The sequence below is a fragment of the Cryptomeria japonica genome, chromosome 1 (assembly GCF_030272615.1).
Source record: "Cryptomeria japonica chromosome 1, Sugi_1.0, whole genome shotgun sequence".
NCBI lineage: Eukaryota > Viridiplantae > Streptophyta > Pinopsida > Cupressales > Cupressaceae > Cryptomeria > Cryptomeria japonica.
In genome coordinates this window covers 74128821-74149347 of record NC_081405.1, presented here as the reverse complement: position 1 = coordinate 74149347, position 20527 = coordinate 74128821, and the positions used below count along the sequence as shown (strand labels likewise).

Genomic DNA, 20527 nt, shown 5'->3' with positions numbered 1-20527 from the left:
CAGTGATTACTACTCCTTATAGACACCCTAAAACATTCAGGGATGAAATAGAAAAAGCAATTAAGGAATTATTGGATATGGGACACATCAGACCTAGTTCTAGTCCTTTTGCATCCTCTGTAGTGTTGGTCAAAAAGAAGGATGGAACTCTTCGAATGTGTATTGATTACAGAGCTCTTAACAAGAAAACAATCAAAAACAGGTATCCAATTCCTCGAATTGATGAATTGTTAGATGAATTGCATGGTGCTATCTATATTTCTAAAATTGATTTGAGATCAGGGTATCATCAGATTAAGTTAAGAGAACAAGACATTCATAAAATTGCTTTACGTTGTCATTATGGTCATTATGAATTCTTGGTTATGCCGTTTGGTCTAACAAATGCTCTGGCAACATTTCAGTCCTCTATGAACCATATTTTTAACAAACGGCTAAGGAAATTTTTGCTAGTATTCTTTGACGATATATTGATTTATAGCAAAACTTGGGAAGAGCATTTGAAACAGATTGATATAGTCCTTGGTATAATGGAATCACAATCACTGTATGCAAAGGCATCTAAATGTGAATTCGGAATGACTGAAATTTTGTATTTAGGGCATATGATCAGTGCAATAGGGGTACAGGTTCATCAAGAAAAGATAAGAGCCATTTTGGGTTGGCCACCACCACAGAACCTTACGGAACTAAGGGGATTATTTGGTTTATGCAGTTATTACAGGAGGTTTGTCAAAGGTTTTTCTCAGCTTGGGGCACCCTTGACAGATCTTACCAAAAAGGGGGCATTCAAATGGACTGAGGAAGCTCAACAGGTATTTGAGAGACTTAAAGAGGTACTGAGTTCTTGTCCAGTACTTGCTCTTCCAGATTTTAATCAGCCTTTTGTGTTAGAATGCGATGCATCTGGTGATGGAATAGGGGCAGTTTTAATGCAAAACAAACATCCCATAGTTTATGAAAGCAGGAAACTTAATAAACTTGAGAAATTATATTCCATCTATGATAAAGAAATGTTGGCAATCATGCATGCATTGACAAAATTTAGACAGTGTTTGGTTGGTAGCAGATTCGTGGTGAAAACTGACCATAATAGTTTGAGATATTTCTTGGGTCAAAAAGATTTAAAAGACAGGCAACAGAAGTGGATCAGTAAAATTCAAGCTTATGACTTTGAGATTGAATATGTAAAAGGTAAAAATAATGTTGTTGCCGATGCTTTATCTAGAAGGCCTGAAATCAATGCATTATCTGTCGTAATAGCTGATTGGAAATCTTTATTGTTGGTCGAGTATTCAAAGGATTCTTTTGCATGTGATTTGCTAGATGGTAATATACAGGATGATAAACATAAACTTGTTAATGATGTTATCTATTACAAGGACAAGATTTATTTAACTCCAGGATCGAAGTTAAAAGAAAAAATTCTTCAATCCATGCATGATATTCCTCTAGCAGGGCATCTTGGATACTTCAAAACGTATCGTCAGGTAAGAGAAAGGTTCACTTGGAAAGGCTTTAAAAACGATGTCCTACGCTATGTCAAGGAATGCACCACCTGCCAGCAAAATAAAACATGACAAACATATCTTGCCGGTTTACTACAGCCACTACCTATACTAGATCAAAAATGGGAAAGTATATCCATGGATTTCATCACAGGTTTACCAAAATCCCAAGGTAAAGATTGTATATTTGTTGTGGTTGATAGATTAACTAAATTTGCACACTTCTTTTCTATCACTACAGAGTTTACAGCAATTCAGATTGCAGAGCTATTCTTCGGAGAGGTTTTCCGATTACACGGTTTACCCAAGACTATAATCAGTGATAGAGATAGCAGATTTTTGAGCATATTTTTGGGGGAGCTTTTCAGATTGACAGGTACAGAGTTGAATCATATCACCAGTTATCATCCGCAGACCGATGGACAGACGGAAATAGTGAACAAGTGGATTGAAGGTTATCTTCGTAACTATGTAGCCGATAATCAGAAGGCTTGGGTTCGTTGGTTATATTTGGGTGAATATTGTTATAATACTACCTTTCATATGTCAATTGGTATGTCTCCTTTCAAAGCATTATATGGCTATGATGTACTCTCCTTTCTTGACCTTGCTTTTGACCAGAGCAATGTACCTAGAACTCGTGATTGGCTTCAAGAAAGTCGAGACATTTTGTCAGTTCTTAAGGAGAATTTGCAGTGTGCTCAAAAATCAACAGAAAATCTATGCAGATAAAAAGCGAGTTGAACGCCATTTCGAAGTGGGAGATTTGGTATTTTTCAAGTTGCAACCTTATCGGCAATTCTCTCAAACATAGTGGATCCGAAAAACTAAAGCCTCGGTTTTATGGCCCCTATCCGGTAGTACAGAAGGTTGGTTAGTTGCGTATGAACTTGATTTACCGGTAGATAGCAAAATACATAATGTATTTCACGTATCTTGCCTCAAGAAAGCTCTAGGGCACCAGGTGTCACTATCCGAAGACCTACCTCCTTTGACTAACAAAGGGAAACTTGAAATGATACCAGAAGTAATTTTGGAAACCCGGGACAGGAAACTGCGGAACAGGACTATCAGGGAATATCTCATCAAATCGAAAAATCTGCCTCTGGATGATGCCACTCGGTAAAATGAAAGAGTTTTGGAGTTGCTTGAGGGCAAGCAACATGAGGCAGGGGAGATTGTCATGTCCCCCTAATAAGTGATTATGAATGTATAGAATATTAATTATCTTATATAAAGTTCCCATTCACTTATATAAATAATTAATATTTATAAGACATTTTGCGATTATATGTTTAGCCGTAATTAGCCTTAACCATTACGGGAATTTTCAACCAACTCTTGTTAATAAAAGGATGGGCTCATGATAGGCAGAGCATCGGATTATAATCAAAGCATAGTTTGAAGTGAAGACTGGATATCTGCGTGATATCAACCTTGATTGAATCATTCCTTTCGCCAGTCACTACTGGCCTATTGGAATCAGAAAGATAACGCAAGGAAAAGAATAACCGTGAGAGCGTTGACAGGAGAATTGCAGAATCATGTACATCTTCGTGTACATCTCACATTGGACCAAAGTGAGATTGTCTACAGATTGGTGGCGGTAGAGTCAAGTGCAAACTCTTCACAGATTACCTTCAGACCCCGTGTAACACGAACACAACAGTAACATCCATTCATTGGAGGAAACCCGATATCGGGTATATGGGCTACGAAGAACCTTTCCCGACCGCGTGAACCGAAGCATTCGCGGGATATAGCAGAAGTGTGGAAGTCGACGGCGTGTATCTTTCGCAGTGTTCCGTTTTCGTAGTGTTTCCGCGTCGCACTTGATGAGCATCGAGTGATCGCGGAGAGAGCCAAAGGCAAGACGTCACCTTCCCTTGTACACCCCGAGTCCGTGAAAGAGAATTTCCCAGCGCAGATATCATAACCAGTATCGCCGTAATTGTCATTTGTTTGCGGATGTCTACGGGAAGAATCGGGCATCGTGAAATACAAAGAAAGCCAGAGTTCCATGTCATTTCATAGCGGACGTCTACAGGAAGAATCGGGCATCGTGGAATACTAAGGAAGTCAGAGTTCCAAGCCAGTATAACATAAGCCATGTATATCCTGATCAACGTGAAGTTAATCAAATAGCCAGGTGCACTATAACATCAATCTTACTTCTGCTTCGTGTAAGAATGAATTGATTTTCATTTCTGCAATGTCTGCACTAAGTTGTTTAAAACTTAACGATGATTTCAAGAATCAATGCAAACACCACCTAAGGAATGTTGTTTAAGATGTTATTTTCTCTATTGGTTTTACTGCACCAACAAACTTCTATTGTGACCTGTTTGTAAATTGAGTGTTAGCAAGAACCAAGTTAGGATTTTTACATTGTACACCTTTTCACATTTTGCCTCTAATGATGTTGCAATTCCTTTATTTGATAGTTACAGTCATGCAACTAGTGTCAATTTTATTTCTAAGTAGAAGTTTGGTCACTTGAACCTTGGTGTTCTTGAGACTTGTGTTGAGATTTCGTCTCCTCCACCTCCTACTTCAAAGATCAGTGTTGCTATGGCTGCTAGTATTTCAGTTTAGCAAGATCATTCTAGTCTTTCAGAATCATTTTTGTGGGATTACTTCTTGACAAGTATTTCAAATTTGTCTTGTGGATCTCACATTGCAAATATAGAGGACACACTTGAGGATATTAATTACCTCCTTGATGACAATTACAACAAAAATGTTATTTCACCATCTTTGTCTTTGGAGATTACTTTTCTTAAATCATCACACTTTGGAGATTACTCTTCATAAATCATCACAAGTTTTTAAATTGGTTACACCTCATTGCATTGTGACATCCTTTGATTCAAAAATGTGCAACATTTGAGCATTTTTCAAAGTCACCTATCATGAAACTTCTACCCTCATCTCTCTTGTTGAAGTTGGAGTTTATTTTGTATTCACCATTAGATTTTTCATTTCCTATGGGGATAAATGTTGTTTTCCAATTTTGGACACTCTTTAATATTCATCTCCATGCATTCACCATTGGCACAAGAGCTACTTTTTTGTTGGGGATCTATAGTCTCACTCTTTCTCTCCTATGGGGGGTTATTGATTGTATATTTGTGATGGATGTAGCCCTTGGGAGGTCATCTTGAGTCCTTCCCTCAATTGTTCATGTTTGTTTTTATGCATTCTCTCTTTTGGATAGGGATTTTTTCCTTTGGGCTTTTCTCTTTTACTCCAATTCTGAAAAATCTTTTGTACATAGGTACCTAACATGACCTCGTTGCCAGGACCCATCTTTGCATTATTGCATTTGCTTGTTCCTCCTTATGTTGCAATTAAGGGGGGGAATTGCTGTAAACAGGGTATATTACCTAACCATTTCCCATCTAGGTCCCACTCACACTTAGTTTACTTAGGGAATTTTTAGTAACTAGCTCATCCCCCACCATGCCCAAATCTGAGTACAAACCAAATTCAAGACTGATTCACCAAGGATATTGTCAAGATGTGGGTGGACAATTGTGGGTTCATTTGGGATGAATCCATAAAGAACCTAACAAAAGAATCACATCCCCTTCCCAAACCCTTTGCAAATCACGTGTCTAAATTTTTAAATCTTTTATTACAATGGCATCCCTATGCAAATGCAAATCACGTGCCCTTCTTGAATAGATTAGCAGCACCATCAAATTACCTCATTTTGTAGATGTTATGTGACACAACATGAAGGGGTCCAAGTTTCACATGCAAACTGAAAATGTTTTTAAGGTGCTTGACAAAGACAGCACAAGCATGATTTCTATAAATAAATTCCATCATATTATCACCAACAATGGAGAGAAGCTCAAAACCTCTAAATTTGATGAGAGGATCCAAGACATGAAGGTCAATTCTAAGGGTAATATTTCTTGTGATAAATTTATTGATAGGATGATGGCCAAGTGATTTTAGTTTTTGGGGGTCTATGTGGTGAGTATCTTGCCTATACTTGTTTCGAGATTTATAAGAGTTAACATTTAAGGCAAGAGGTTTGAAGAAATTATGTTGTATTTCAACCTATGTCGATGTCATCAGTTTCATGGTTTTGAAGTAAATTATACGTGTTTTTTCTTCTACTCTTCTTTTAATTAGTTCTAGCTTCTGTTAACTAACGATAGGCTTTTGTGAGAAAGTTATTTATTTATAAGTAAGAAAAACACCTTTTAAAGTTTAAAATTTTAAATATAGATGTTCAAGAATATAATGGGAATTTGGATTGAACAAAGGTTATACATATAATTTTTACATGTTTTTGTATAGACAAACCCAGCTCCAAAAATATTTTTCTGAATCCATGTACCGAATCCTAAACCTGAATCAAAACATGGTAAAAAAACAAATGGATGGCCGTAAAATAGTACGTCTTTCTACCATGAAGCATGGATAGACTAAACTTATCTAAAGAACATTGACAGAGAGAGAACTGCAAAAACAATTTTTGATGTCTTTGCAAAGAGAGCTTTATATATTGTCAATGTAACTTCGAACTTCAATATAAATTACAAATTAAATTCTTTATTTTTTAAATTTAAAAATATTTAGTTTTATTGTAAGTTGTAACTTAAATTTGTTTCTACTTCTAGTGCTTTGTAAGTATTAGAGCCTCTACTGAGGTTTTTGTACTTGATGGATGGGGAGCAAAACCTAATGGGATGCATTTGTGAGGCCATGGATAGAGCCAAAGAGGCCATCCAAAACTATTATAGAGAGGTAACAAGTAGATTTGCCCTTATTTGTGAGATCATTGGTAAAAGATGGAACAATCAATTCCACCAACCCATTCATGCAGTTGAGTACTACTTCGACCCTAGTATTTTCTTTTCCAATAGCTTCATGGATGCTAATGGGAGGTTATGAACGGCCCTTCCACATGCATTAAGAGGATTAATCCCGAAGTTGAGGAGAGAGAGCTCATCATTTCTAAGTTGTAGAACTATATGCAAGCTAAGGGGAGGCTCTTTTCTTCACCACTAGCTATCTAATGAAGATCCACCTGCACACCAAGTAAGAAAAATTGAAGTTTCATATCTCGCAAGTTACAAATTACAATTATTAATAGAATATTATTTATTTACAAACTTGAATATCTTATTTGCAAGTTCTTGCTAGGAGGATTGGAGTAAAAATACTCCAAACGTTATACTGCTTCCAATTGTGAGCAAAACTGAAGTTTGTTTGATGTCATTCACGTGAAGCGTGAAATAAGATGACTCAAGAATGCCTCAATGACCTAGCTTTTGTGCAATACAACCTTTGGCTTCACACAAGGAAGATTGACAAATAATAGCAGCCTATTGATTTGCATGAGATTAATCCCTACAATGATTTGACTGTGCAAGATGATGGGCCTTCCTTGCTTACAAATGATGTGATTGCTGATTTTGCAAGCTATGGGGGATGTGGTTGCAGCAGAAGTATGGTAGATTGGATTGTCATTGGATGGCACTGATGTGGCAGAAAAGGAGACATTGCCATCTAGCAGCAAGATGGAGCTACAAGCACAATCTTCTAGGCCAAGTGAGGAGCCACAACTAAGTATGAGATCTAGACCCTCTACTGCCCAATTTTTCACTAGAATAGAGAAGATAAGATTGTAAAAGCTTGTAATTTTAAACTTGCCTAGATATGCAACTCATGATAATGATTTTCAATCATCATAAATTCATAATAGTTATCAATTAGTAGCTAGCTATTATACGTGGCTCTATATTATGATGATGTGATTTTGTAATCCATTTGTAGAAAACACTTTGCCATGGTTTTTTAGACACATTTGATATATTTTGTTTGCAAAAAAAAAAATGTGTTTTCTAAGAAATTAAAGTACTTTTTTAAGATGTCAAGATTTTGAAAAGCCGAAATTTTTTGGGATTGCCAAGTACTCATCAAGTCGGAGTCTATGAACTATATAACAAACGATATGCAAGAATTCCTAGCCTACTACAATGGAATCCACATAGTTTGAGAACTAGGTTTGGATAATATCCAAATAAATGCAGAGTCCTAACTTGTGATATCCCTTGGTACAAAACACCATCTATAACAACCTTCTACTATTATACCCAAAATTCTAAATCGCTCAGGAAAATGGCAGTCAAAATGATTCAACTGATCAAGTAATTCAAAACTTTCAAACAAATTTAAGCTCAACATCAACCTTGTCACTATAATAAAGTGGCAAATATGTTAGGCAATCATACAATAAAAGAACCATTCAGTCAAGGCATCACTATCTTTTATCATCTATGACAATTGGCATCTTCCAAGTCCCATCAAATATGGAATTCAACTTTAGACTATTTAAAAATGTGTTTTTTATTATTTGTTATTTTGCCACTTTTCTTCCTACAAGTGTGGTACATTTGTCCATTATGCTAAGCATTGCACAACTTACCATCCAAATGTTTCCCCCTTTGGTATGTTATTATTCTACCACCCCCCCATAAGTGTCATATTCCCTCAATACTTTTTACATCTTTTGGCTAAACCATCCATTTATACGTCGTGTTTCCTTTTGCATGCCCCTTAGTAACTTTATTGCAATTTTCCACAAGGACATGTTTTGTACCCCCAAACACGATGTTTCCAAGGTGAGGGAATCCTCAGGATACAAAAGCACTAGAGAAATGTCCCCAACTCCCACTCCCCCTTCCCCTCCCCTTCACAACCAATTGAGGGGAAAGGTCCCCAAAATAAATTGCTAAAGGGGAAATCTCCAATTGCCTTTTGCATTGACTCCCAAATTTTACTATGATGAGATTCTTTCTATGCTATCAAGGTTGCCACCATACAAAGATCCAAAATTCAATGAAGGGTAAAAAAAGCACTCTCTAAACTCTTCCCCAATCAATAGAGGATTTAGTTACAAATGAGTGTGTTGAGCTTATAGCTTGCAATGGTCAGAGTGTTCCCACTCTCTATGACAAGTATAGGAAGGATGCTCACACTTAGTGGTACCTCAATAGCCATACATCACCACACCTCCAAACTCTTGGAATCAAAATTTTATCGCAAGTTTGTTTCTTATGTTTTATTGAACTCACTAAATTTGAATTGTTCATCATTTTTAAATTAATAAAATTAATAATTTCAAATTTGAAGTTTCATTTACAATTTTATAATTGTAAATCTCTTAATTTCCTTCAATTGGTTGCCAGTTCCTCTCCATTTGAGCAGAATTGGAGTACATGATCAATCCATTCAACGATACGCAAGCAATTTGCAGCAAGGCAGAAGAGGTAATTTATGTGCATTCCAATTTGCACCTTGTTAAAAAATGAGTACAAGGAAGGGAACATGAAGTTGTCAAATATAGATCCAGAGTGAACTGATTTAGATTTTTCAAATGCCACACACAATCTTCACTTTTTGTGGAGTCGGATACCCAACATACTTTAGTGCAAGTGTTAGTGAGGTTGCATGTGGTTCTGCTTATCTACCTGCTTCATCTAATGTAAATGATGATATTCATATTGGTCTTCATGATTAACCTATGACACTGATTACTAATTGTATTATTTTTATATTAAATCAATGAATAATGAATTCAAAATATCTATCATAATATTCAATTTAACAAATTGATATTGAATTAGTATATTGTATCTCAAATTAGTAATATTTATGGTAGTTCTGTTTAGCATATGCATGATATGTGGTATTCTGAATTTAATTCTTGTTTAGCATATTTATAATTTTTATATGTTTTTGAATGGATGTATGCAGCCACCAAATACAATTGTACCGTACTCATGTACCCATACTCATACTCAATTCCGATCTGGCAACTTGTTATAAAACAATGTGAGGGAGCCCAATTCTTCTGTTTGTGTTCAAAAAAGGGGAGAATATTTCTTTAAAAAAAATTCACACCCATATTAAAAATTGGCTTAGTTTTAATATTCCATTCACTTTATTTTCAAGGCATTCACATTATTTTCCCATTGAACTTCAAAAATTGTTCTTTCCATACAGATTTAAGTTGTGCAAAAGCTTACAGGATTGAACACTTTGATCTTGTTGCAGAGTCATTCCCACTGACAGTAAAGCGGTCACCAATATGCAAAGTCTCATAAGGCCTTTTATGAAGATAGCTCATTAGCGCTCCTAATCCAACAGACTTATTCCCTAGCAAATTAGGAATAAAAGAGATGTGTGAGCAGGAGCCTTCTACATAATCATATCAGTCTAAAAGTAACCTATTAAAAAGCCATCAATCATACACATGCATCCACCAACCACAGATCCAGCACATGCCCAAAACAAAGTGGAATTAGAAAACAGGTCACATACCAATGTCCACAAATACATCTGCAGAAACACAAAATAAGGAAGTTTTGTTTAGTAACATTTGGGCAAATATTAGAAAATATGTGACAAGAAAAAAACCTCCCTCAGATAGATTAGTTACAGTGGTGTTTCAATGTAGTGCGAGTTACTCACCAACACCACCATTAAAAGCACAAAATGGCAACTCAGCATCCACCAGCTGCATCTGAACAGTTAAGGCCATCTCTTCAAGTACCTGAAATGAGAATACTGAATGTTGAAATATAAAAAAATAAAACATCATTATATTTTATCTATGCGACAGTCACCTAATCCAGTAAGTATAATTAACAAACAAGGATCTTAGGAAATGTGGTAAGCAAGTAGGTAATGCAAACAAAATATCATTAGTGTCTCAGCAAGTAGACGATGTAAAGTAGGATATAGTATATGAAAAATGATAAGAGAGGAAGGTGTTGTAAATGGAGTACCATAGGCTTGATATCCCACTGAGATAAATTTGTAAACAATCAATTCCAATCATAAGTATAACTAAAGCCTATGAAAAGTATTTGATCTAGAACATTAACAATACTAAATTTTTCAATGTTGAACAACTTAAGGAAAGTAAACAAAAAAACCCTAATTGGCACAAAGTTCATCTCCTTGCCTCATATATAGTGGGTTCCTTAGGAATGGCTCCCACTGCTCGAGGCTTTCTCACAATTTCTACTGGTAAGTGTAGCCTGGCAGAAGCGGACTTCAGTGCACATTGAGCATCATCAAGTAGCTTTTGGATATCTTGTTCTTTCCAATGTAACATGTCTTCTGATTGCCAAAGCTTATCTTCTACAAACTCCAGACCATAATTGTCATTTACTCTCAACAAATAGTTGCATTCTCCACCCATTACGTGGAAAAGATTTGTAATGCTTGGGGGTAAACCAAGTTCTTTAAAAGCTGTGAGTAGACCGGCAATTCGGTCCTCAAACTTCAAACTATTTTCTGGATATCCTACACAAATAACTAAGTAAGATAAAAAAATATATCACAGAGTTATATGTAATGCTTAAATGTATATAATGAAAGATGGTGAGAACTTTTAAGACTTCAAAGTTCAAACACTAGGAAAAAAGACCTGCCAATGCAAAAACAGTTGCTATTAATAACTAAAAAACACTATATTAGTTTAGTTGTTTCAAAAACCCTGTTATCAATGTTAAATGTCCCAGTTAGTTGGGAAAATACAAAGAATATTTAAATGTTTATACAAGACAGATTGTGAAATGCAGGTTTGTATGAAAGTAATTAGAAAGTTATATAGAGATAATAAAGAATAGCCAGGAAAAAGAATTTTCCACATGGATTTTTTAAGCAATAACTCAATCTAAAATAAAGTTGACAGTTTTCAGCTCTACGAGGAAAAAATTAGTCCAATGGACCATGGTCTACTGGTAAGGTGTAAATGCTTGTCATGATGATGATTTGGACTCTAATCCTACTCATTAATCATACATCCTGACAATTAAACACACCCCACAAAAATTGGGTTGAGGATTCAAGTAACGAGTGAATTTTGACTTTGATGGAAGCCCTTGCCTGAGGGGTTTCTCAAGCTGAATTTTGATGGAGTTTCTTGGGGGCCTCAGATTTACAAAGAATATTTAATTGTTTATAAAAGACAGATTGTGAAATGTAGGTTTGTATGAAAGTAATTAGAAAGTTATAGAGTAAATAAAGAATAGCCAGGAAATAGAATTTTCCACAGGAATTTTTAAAGCAACAACTCAATCTAAAAAAAGTTTGACTGTTTTCAGCCCTGCGAGGAAAAAATTGGTCCAATTACTTTCTAGAAAGCTTGGGAGATAAAATAAACAATGCTAAACAAACATATAAATTTTGCAAACCATATTTTTAAGAAATGTTAGGAGACAAAATAAACAATGTTAAAGCAATAAATAGAAAATATCTAATTATGCAACAAATTTTCATAATGCTCAATTAAAGTTTTGATGCCCTAAAATTTATATAGTTGATATCTTCACAATTTGAATTTGGCAACTAAATCCAAAATATTAGTTGGAAACATCTTTCAAAAGAGAATGATCCAAAAAAATCTTAGTATTTACTTGTTGCAATCAAAACAAGGTTTCGGCCACTTAAAATAAGCTCACATATTTGCATCAAAAGAAGGTTTCGATTTTATATGGCATGCATAATATTCTCATGCTTTTATATCCAAAATTATCTTCACACTTTAAAAATAGATTGATCTATTTCAACAGCATCAAAGAACTTACAAACAATTCATTATAAGAATAGAACAAAGGGATTCATACCAAAATTACAAAGTGACGGAAATTTTTGGATAGGAAGCCATGTATGCATATAATTGCAATTCATTAAATGAGAAGTACTCTTTTTTATTTGATGATGCTATTCTTGCAAAAAACAAAATTGTATGCTCACTAAAAGATAGAGTTGAGAACAAGCGAGCAAATAATCAATAAACTTTCACAAGATATATAGTGACTAAAGTCCATTTGGGTGCTGCTAGGGAGGTTAAAGAAACATAAAAAAGTGACTTTTCCTTCACTTGTTTTTGGTCCAATCTTGACCAGAACAGGGCTGAACACCACAATAGCAAACAAGAGGAGAAGAGGAGCATTTGAGATCCAAAAAGACAATGTTGAAGAAACAATTCATCATCATATTTATACTGCAGCACCTTTTATTTCGATGCCTAACAAATTGAGTTACATTATTAGGGGAAAGAGAAAGATGTAGATTGTATTTAGTTGTTTTTTCATTTTAACATATATATGCAAACATTTATAAATTTATGATGTTGTTACACATTAGAAAATTTGAAACTATGAGTATGAATTAGAAATTTCAAATATTGAGTGTTTGAAGATTATATGACATGTATGAATTATGACAAACTAATAGTCAAATTAGGCTTTCATGTTCTCTAAATGAATTAATTTCTTTTTTTTATGGTAAAGCTACTGTTTTCTTTTTTGCCAAGTCCTAGCCAAGATTTTTGCCGAGTGTATGCTGAGTCCCAAGTCTGAGTCCTATTTTGGGCTGCCGAGTCCGAGTTTTAAAACTTTGTGCACAACTATACACTAGAGAGATCAAAGATCTGGCTGAAAACACAAAAAAAAGAGATTGATCTAGTGTTTGGAAAGGCGTAAGTCTAATCAACAACAATATATATTAAATATACTATTTGAAATGGTAATTGAAATAAATGCATCCAGAACATCCATCTCTAACTAACAATTTTGTGTTTTTCGATATTTGAAAATGTAACCAAAAAAGGTTAGATAATGCAATATTCACAACTTCCCAATTCTCATATGAACAATATGAATACAATACACTAATGGAAATTCCTAGTTTAGACTGCTAGAGACAATATATGAATCCAAACCCTCAATAGACAAAGATACAAATATGTAATTGTCGATGGCCTAAATATCTTTTCAGGGTAAATGCACCATGCAGACCACCAAGCATGGAAAGTCTCACAAATATGGGACAAATCTGTAAGGTGATCTCCAGGATTAAAAGGTTTGGCTCCTTATCCATTCTAACCTAAACCTAATTTGCTGGGGTGAAAGGGGAATGAAAGACGCAAGAAAGAAATAACATTAAGTAAAGGCTCATGACGAATAGATTATTCTCCTTGAATCTACTAGTGCTTTGCAACTCATGGTATAATGTAAAATAGAAATGCAATAAACATTACACAAGTATACATTAGACAAATTCCTTCAAACCAAACAAGAAACAAAACTTTCAAAGTAACAACTTATATTGTTGATTCAAGTGGTATTAAACAGTCACACATAATGCAATATCAATCACTTTGGCCAATTACACAAAAGTTTCCCTAGATTTGATTACAAAAGAACTGAGGATCAACAGCACATTTATACAAGGTAGAATCTAAACTCTAGAAAAGCATGTAGGCCGCTATTTGTATAAAATTCAAAGACCCCATCCAAGAATAAAGAATTTCCCCACAAAACATTTGAATTTCAAAATCCACAATCAATGGGAAGAAGATGTCCACTAACAGCTGAGTGAAAAAATTCACGGAACTGAGCAAGGTTGTGGGCATAAATGCCTCTATTGGTGGTCAGAATACCTTTGATATCAGCGGAACGCACCTAGCTAGTGAATTTTAACCCCCAAATTACACACACCATTAATGGGTGGGTGGATGAAAAGTTGCAAATAATGCAAGGAAACAGCCCACTGGCCTTGAATGGGGAATGGTATCTGTGAGATCAATTTGAAATAGATGAGCTTTCCCTCCCAAAATACACAGTTGTCATTGAAATGCCTTTGGAATACTTTGAGGAAGCCACAAATTTCAAAAGACAGACATTGAGCTCTATCACTATGAAAATGGCTCAAGAATGACTGCACTCCTTGCCGACCATTGGATGGGAAGTAACATGACACAATTGGACAGCACATGCTGCTCTGAGGGAAAATTATTCTAACTTTTCTTCTAAAGTCCCGAGAGCACACTAAACGGCACCTATCAAGGAGCTGACAAAGGATACTAAGTGAAAAGGGGAAACGAACAGGCCTGCTGTACTAACATGGACCAATAGCTAGGGTTGACACTGAAACATTTCTTTGTTGCATCTCAAATATCATTCAACGTCAATTGAAGGATGACTTGGCACAATTGAACAGCACGTGCTGCTCAAACCTTCAAAGCATACAAAACTTCCCCACATGCACCTCAAAACTGCAAAATTGTAAGGCATAAACAATCCACCTTAGCTGCAAGCCACATTGAGCAATTTTCTAGCCAAGGGAGAAGAATCCTACCACCTATGAAGAGAAGAATCCGCTATAGTAGTGTAAAGAAATTTCAAACCATCAAATGTGGGGGCCCTAAAGACCACTCCAAGGAGGACTATGCAAAACCATTCACCAATTCCCAAGAAATATGACATGTGGCAGTGTAATGGGAGGAATGTGGTTATGATCTAAAGCAAGTAACTGGCAACTCCTTGACCAAACTCTGCCAGCAAGCCTAGAGGACTTTTTTGTAAAAATGTGTTGGAGAAGTGTAGAGGCACGCAAGAGAAAGAAAAAAGTCCCATTTGTGATCACTAATATTAACTTAATAACTTTATTCTAAATAGTTGTTGATAAGTTGAGAAAGTTAGAAGACTTAAATGACTGAGAGAGCAACTATGTAGAAGTGGGATGGTCTTGATAGGGGTAAAACAGGTTTCAAGGATGAAATTAGATATGTAACTCAAAAGATAAATAGGTATAAATCAAGGTGTTATACACCTAAACATTAGGAAGTATATAGCTGAATTCTAAGACACAATGCATCAACCAGACCCTAGGACTGAAAGAGTGACCACAAGCAGAATCACAGCCACTTTCTGGAAAGCATGGTGTTTCTTAACAAAATACTGCAAGTTCTCCAAAAAAAAGTTGCGAGACAATTAATAGTCTCCTTAGAAGGTAGTTTACTGTTAAAACTTTAATGGATGGAAAGAGGGAGAATGCATAAGAAATAGTTGTATCTTGAGACAAAGTGGAATTATGAAATAGGCATTATGAATATCACACTTTTGCATATCCTATGTAATGTCCCCTTTTTTGGAGAGGAATTAATTAATTAATTTAATTAGTTAAGTTGTCCAAATTATTATTATTTTTTCATGGATAGCTTAATTAATTATTTTAATTAATAATATTAAGTTAATTATTTATAAAGTTATCAAATAAATTAAAAATTAAAAGATGACTTTATATTTAATTAATTTAATAAAGTGACTTAATTAAATATTATATCATAAAGTCACTTAAGTGAAATGATTATTTCTAGAAGCTTCTAGAGATGGGCTGGAAAAAGTATAAAGGGAGATCTGGTTGAGCTACAAAGCAGCTTGGATTATTGATTGGGTTTTTGATTGGGTTTTGTAGAGCCTGGACGTTTCTGCAGAATAGTGTCTTTCAGAACAAAAACTCCCATAGATAGCATAACTGAGGGAGTGAAAGATCTCTCGAGGGGTTGCATTAAGGAGGTGATACTTCAGTCATCTTGATTGTGCTTCATTGGTGGCCAAAGGCCAATTTGACAGGTTCAGACTTGAGGAAGACTTGGAGACTTTTGGAGGTCATAGGACCTCAATGTGAAGTAGCTGATTACACCTACTTCATATCTGAAGTCAATCACAGTAACATTCAGACTAACATCAGTTTGGGGAAAAACTACGATTTGGTTCCTTTTGACCTACATCAGCAATCTGCACTTTGGGAAAGGAAAGACGATTTGTTTGAAGATCTCTTGGAGGTGAATCTGGAGGGAATCTGGTTGTGTTGCAGGTTGAACAAAAATCGAACTCTCCTCTTCATTCACACGATTTTACAAATCTCATATTGTGGAAGCATCGCGACACCCATTAGAGAATAGTGCTGGCATTGGGGGCATAGGGCGGTCCTCTTAGGCGTATTTGGGAGGAGAAAAAAAGAGGATTTCAGTGGCTACATCAGATCTGAGAAACAATTCTACCCAGTCCACCTGTACCACGAATTTGCTTGTATAGTTTGTTCAAAGCATCAAATCTACCTTTGGACGAGGGTGCTGTTATTAGGGAAGGTCGGCAATGGAGTTAATGACTGGAAAGAGATTGATTTGTTAATCAACAATTGTTAATGATCTGCAGACCAGCAACAGGGGCGATTTTGGGAGATAGCTTGTTTTGACATATTGGAGGCTCCAAAGATTGGAATATTGCTTGCTTCTTCAAATGCAAGACCAGATTTTAAACAGGTTCTTTTAGCATCATTACTCTTTGTAATCTCATGTTGTGTGCAGACTTTCATGGCTGCCATGTACCTTCAGATTTTCAGAGTATTCATTGATAGGCTGCTAGACCTTTGGGCACATGTTTGATGCATTGTAGTAAATCTACTGTCACATAAATAAAGGAGAATTTAGCTTGCATCTCTCAATTCATTGTTAAACGGTTTCATGCCAATTGTTCGATATAATTACAGTCTGCTGTAGCTTTATGTTCTTGCATATCTATTCATACCGTTGCGTCAAAAACACAACATTCAATTGCATAACCATCCTAGGCATTCATTCTATCCATTAGAAGTCATTTGATAATCATTCATTGATGGTAATATGTGATTGATAACACCTATACAAGTCTGAAACTCTGCGGACAGCAAAACAGCATAACACGCAAGTTAAACTGCAGTTTAGAAACAGCATAACACGCAGGATGTACAGACTGAGACTCAGAATCAGCAGGTTGTTAGCAAATATTCCTTGCATTTTCAGTCAAGCTACTGCGGGGGATATTTCATCCTACCCCTCTCAATATACTTTCTAATGGCAGAATCCTAGTCACTATCTAATTTTAGGGAAAATGCTATATTTGACGTACTTCTGAAAAGCACTGCAAATCAGCAACTCATTAGACCATTAAGTCAATGTTTAATCATGCTAAATGTCCTTACCACCAGACCACAACTCAACATACTAATTTTCCTTTGTTAAGACATCTATCATGTGCTTTTTATTTTTTATATTAACTTTATGTAATTCTTCTTATATTATGGTTTATCTTGATATCATCTATATCATGTCAAGTCTAACAAGACCCTAACAATAGAAGGCAAACGGGCTTCCATAAAACATGCGTCCTCTAAATGACAATAACAAAGCAAGTCTCTCAAAGCCAATAGTACAATAGTCACGTTGTAAGACTCATTAGCCCTACCAAGAGACACCTAGCCAATATGTCGGTAAGGGGTATTATCAAAGTCATCATCTAAATTATATATCAAGTTATTATAACATATCTTTCGTAACCATTTTGAGGGCCATACTACATAAAGACAATTTGATATGCCTGTCACTCTAGTTCCTATTGTCATTCCTCTAATTTTATATTTACCATTACCTTATAATAGCTTTCATACTCATTTTGGAGACCATAACATGTCCTATGTAAAGGCAGTCAGAGAATCTCATAATTCTACTTCCTATCGTAATAGCCATTTCTCTCTTAAGATCAACTTCATTTAGTATAAAAGTCTATAGAGTTTTAAAATAACATTAAAATTTGATTACCAGCAGCAGTTACAATTGCAACATGGGCACCATGTTGCATGAACTTAACAATATGGTCAATCATTTTATTATCTCCTTCTATATGGTGACCATCTGCATAAAGAGTTCCATCTGCATCAAATGTTACAAATGAAATTCGCTCTGCTATTGCATGTACCTGCAAAATGTTAAGATGGGAGTATAAGACTCAAAAAAGAACAAAGAAACATCTATAATCTGACTTAGTACTCAGAGAAGTGATCTTGCTTAGATAAACTGAGATTCAGTCATCCATCAATGATTTTCTGCCATATAAATACTATTTTAAATGGAATACATTGACCACTTACCTAATGAGGTAACTAATTAAATTTATGGTTTTATCTTTCACAATTTGGGTTAACAAAAGAGATAAATATATTTTGCATTGCACTGATAAGTGTCACAATCTTTACAATTTCAGTCCATATAAAATCAAAAGAAGCCCAAAAGCCTAGATCTAGACAGTTAGAACCATTTAAATGCTCACCTGTGCAATGTTTAGTACATGTCTAATTTCAGCAAAATTTGGAGGTACAAATTTGCGCCTTGAAATCATAGCAAATTCATCATACTCCCGCATGGCCCTAATAAGTGGTAATGATGTGTGAAAACGCCCAATAGAAGGAACAAGTCTGCTCAATGTGCTGCGTCGTGGATCCTCAAAGTGCTCCCGCACCCATCTTTCCATTTTTTCCATTACCTAGAATATATTAAATCAGTTGATTGAACTTACTTGAAAAATTCACAATCATCCATGTTTTCTTTTCTTTCATCGCTAGCAATTGAGAAAGCTTTAAGGAAAAAAAGCTTTAATCTGTTCATCAATGAGTGTTTCTAAATATTCCATTCATACAATGTTTCATGAAATGAAAGGGAACAAAATAATGAAATGGTATGTAAAAATAAGCAACAACTATACCCTCAAAGAACAAATGGTACCCTGAAAAGATCTATATTGCCACCCTTGTCTCCAAATATATATATTGCATGATATGTTTTATAATTCCAATACTTACTGAGATCATAGCATGGGAGGATTGTCAAAGGGGCTGTGCTCAAATGGTTAAGCCATTGGTTTTCACTATAGAGACCCAGGTTTGAATCCCCAAAATGACATCATAGCGCCAGAGCACATGGTGCAAGAAATAGTCCCATTGTTAGTCCTTAGTGTACAAATGTATGAGATTGTAAGTCTTGTGATGGACATATTGGTCCTTAACAAATTGTATGGGGTGTGGGTCCCAAAACCAAAGCCTTATTAATTTTGAAAAGAAACATAGCTAGGAAGGGTTATATAATGTAGCTAATAAGGAAAACAATTTATGAGAAGATATGGACTGATATCATGCCTGAATTATAGAATAACAGACCTAAGAAAGCTCATTGTCTCATTCAGAATTTTGAAAGCCACTCTTTCTATCACTAAATACACATCTTGCATTAAGAGTTGTAAGAAATGTTAGTGAAAGCATGTGCATCCATAATTGAACATAACAAATGTAATCATGTTATTTCGTGATAATCAATTTATCTATTTTCTCCACCAGAGACATTCAGAAATCTTTAAAGCTACTGCATATGCTATTTGTTTTGTATCCTACCTTAGTTGGGAAGGACTATCATGGTAGTTCTACTATCAAATATCCATACTTCTATTATGATGAATTTCATCCAAATAAAAAGCCCTATTATAGAAAAGAGAAAAACTCTAATTTGGTGGAGAAGGGGAATTGTTATTGGCATCAATCGCATTAAGACTGTATGTAGCTCAATCCAAAGGTGTAGTTACATATCAATTATATCCTTGCTTTTACAATGGGGACAGCACACGTGTCTAAGAAGCAGTTTGGTTTTATTTAAGATTTTTGCAATGTTTTTATATTTTGGAAGCAAGACATTAGAATGATTAAAACATTTGTTTCATTTTTAATGCATGCTTAAGAGCCCGCAAATGTTGTTCTTGTGCAGCAGAGTGTATTTATACTTACGGTGAATATATCTTATGTGATCTGCAAAAACTGAGTTGATAACCCTAGTGATCACCAACTTGTGAATTCTAATGCTAACTCTCAAAAATACCAACTCTCAAACACTGTTTCCCACTTCAAAAGATTAAAAAACAGCAATGCATATTCAAGAACACCAGATGTCATGTACTGTTAACCGGGTGCAAAATTCCATGAAGAGTATGCTTCCAAGCATCATATCACTATCTTAGGCATCAACATATAAAGGTTACATCGCTAACATGGCTAATTGGAGCCATTGCAACAAGTATCTAGTTCATTCACCTCAGTTGTGTCCCTGCAACTAGGAAAGCCCTAATTACCAACAACAAATATTTCAAACAATGAGCAATATAGTTGATGTGTTTTTCATGCACATGCGAACACAGAATAAAATACCAAGGTATCTTATCCTCTCTTGAACAAAGTTTCCTCGAAAGCTGAAGATTTCGCCTAAGGATCATTCGAGAAGACTCCAAGGTTCTTATATGTAGGGTCTCTACATGTGGATAAGCTCATGTGGTATGATG

At 35.3% G+C, this 20527-nt stretch overlaps 1 protein-coding gene across 5 annotated transcripts in view; it reads right to left on the bottom strand.

Moving 5' to 3' along the window:
* Positions 1-20527, bottom strand: part of LOC131041906 (IMP-specific 5'-nucleotidase 1) — a 117537-nt gene that overhangs the window by 33483 nt on the left and 63527 nt on the right. For 2 of the 5 annotated variants that reach the window (XM_057975144.2, XM_057975148.2), the window contains exons 2-7: positions 18479-18691; positions 17971-18127; positions 10501-10856; positions 10005-10086; positions 9855-9872; positions 9560-9689 (exon numbers count right to left, since the gene is read on the bottom strand). In XM_057975144.2, the coding sequence (XP_057831127.2) occupies positions 9560-9689; positions 9855-9872; positions 10005-10086; positions 10501-10856; positions 17971-18127; positions 18479-18691 (956 nt within the window). The remainder of the gene's footprint in view (positions 1-9559; positions 9690-9854; positions 9873-10004; positions 10087-10500; positions 10857-17970; positions 18128-18478; positions 18692-20527) is intronic. The other 3 variants (XM_057975145.2, XM_057975147.2, XM_057975146.2) reach the window with 3 other exon arrangements.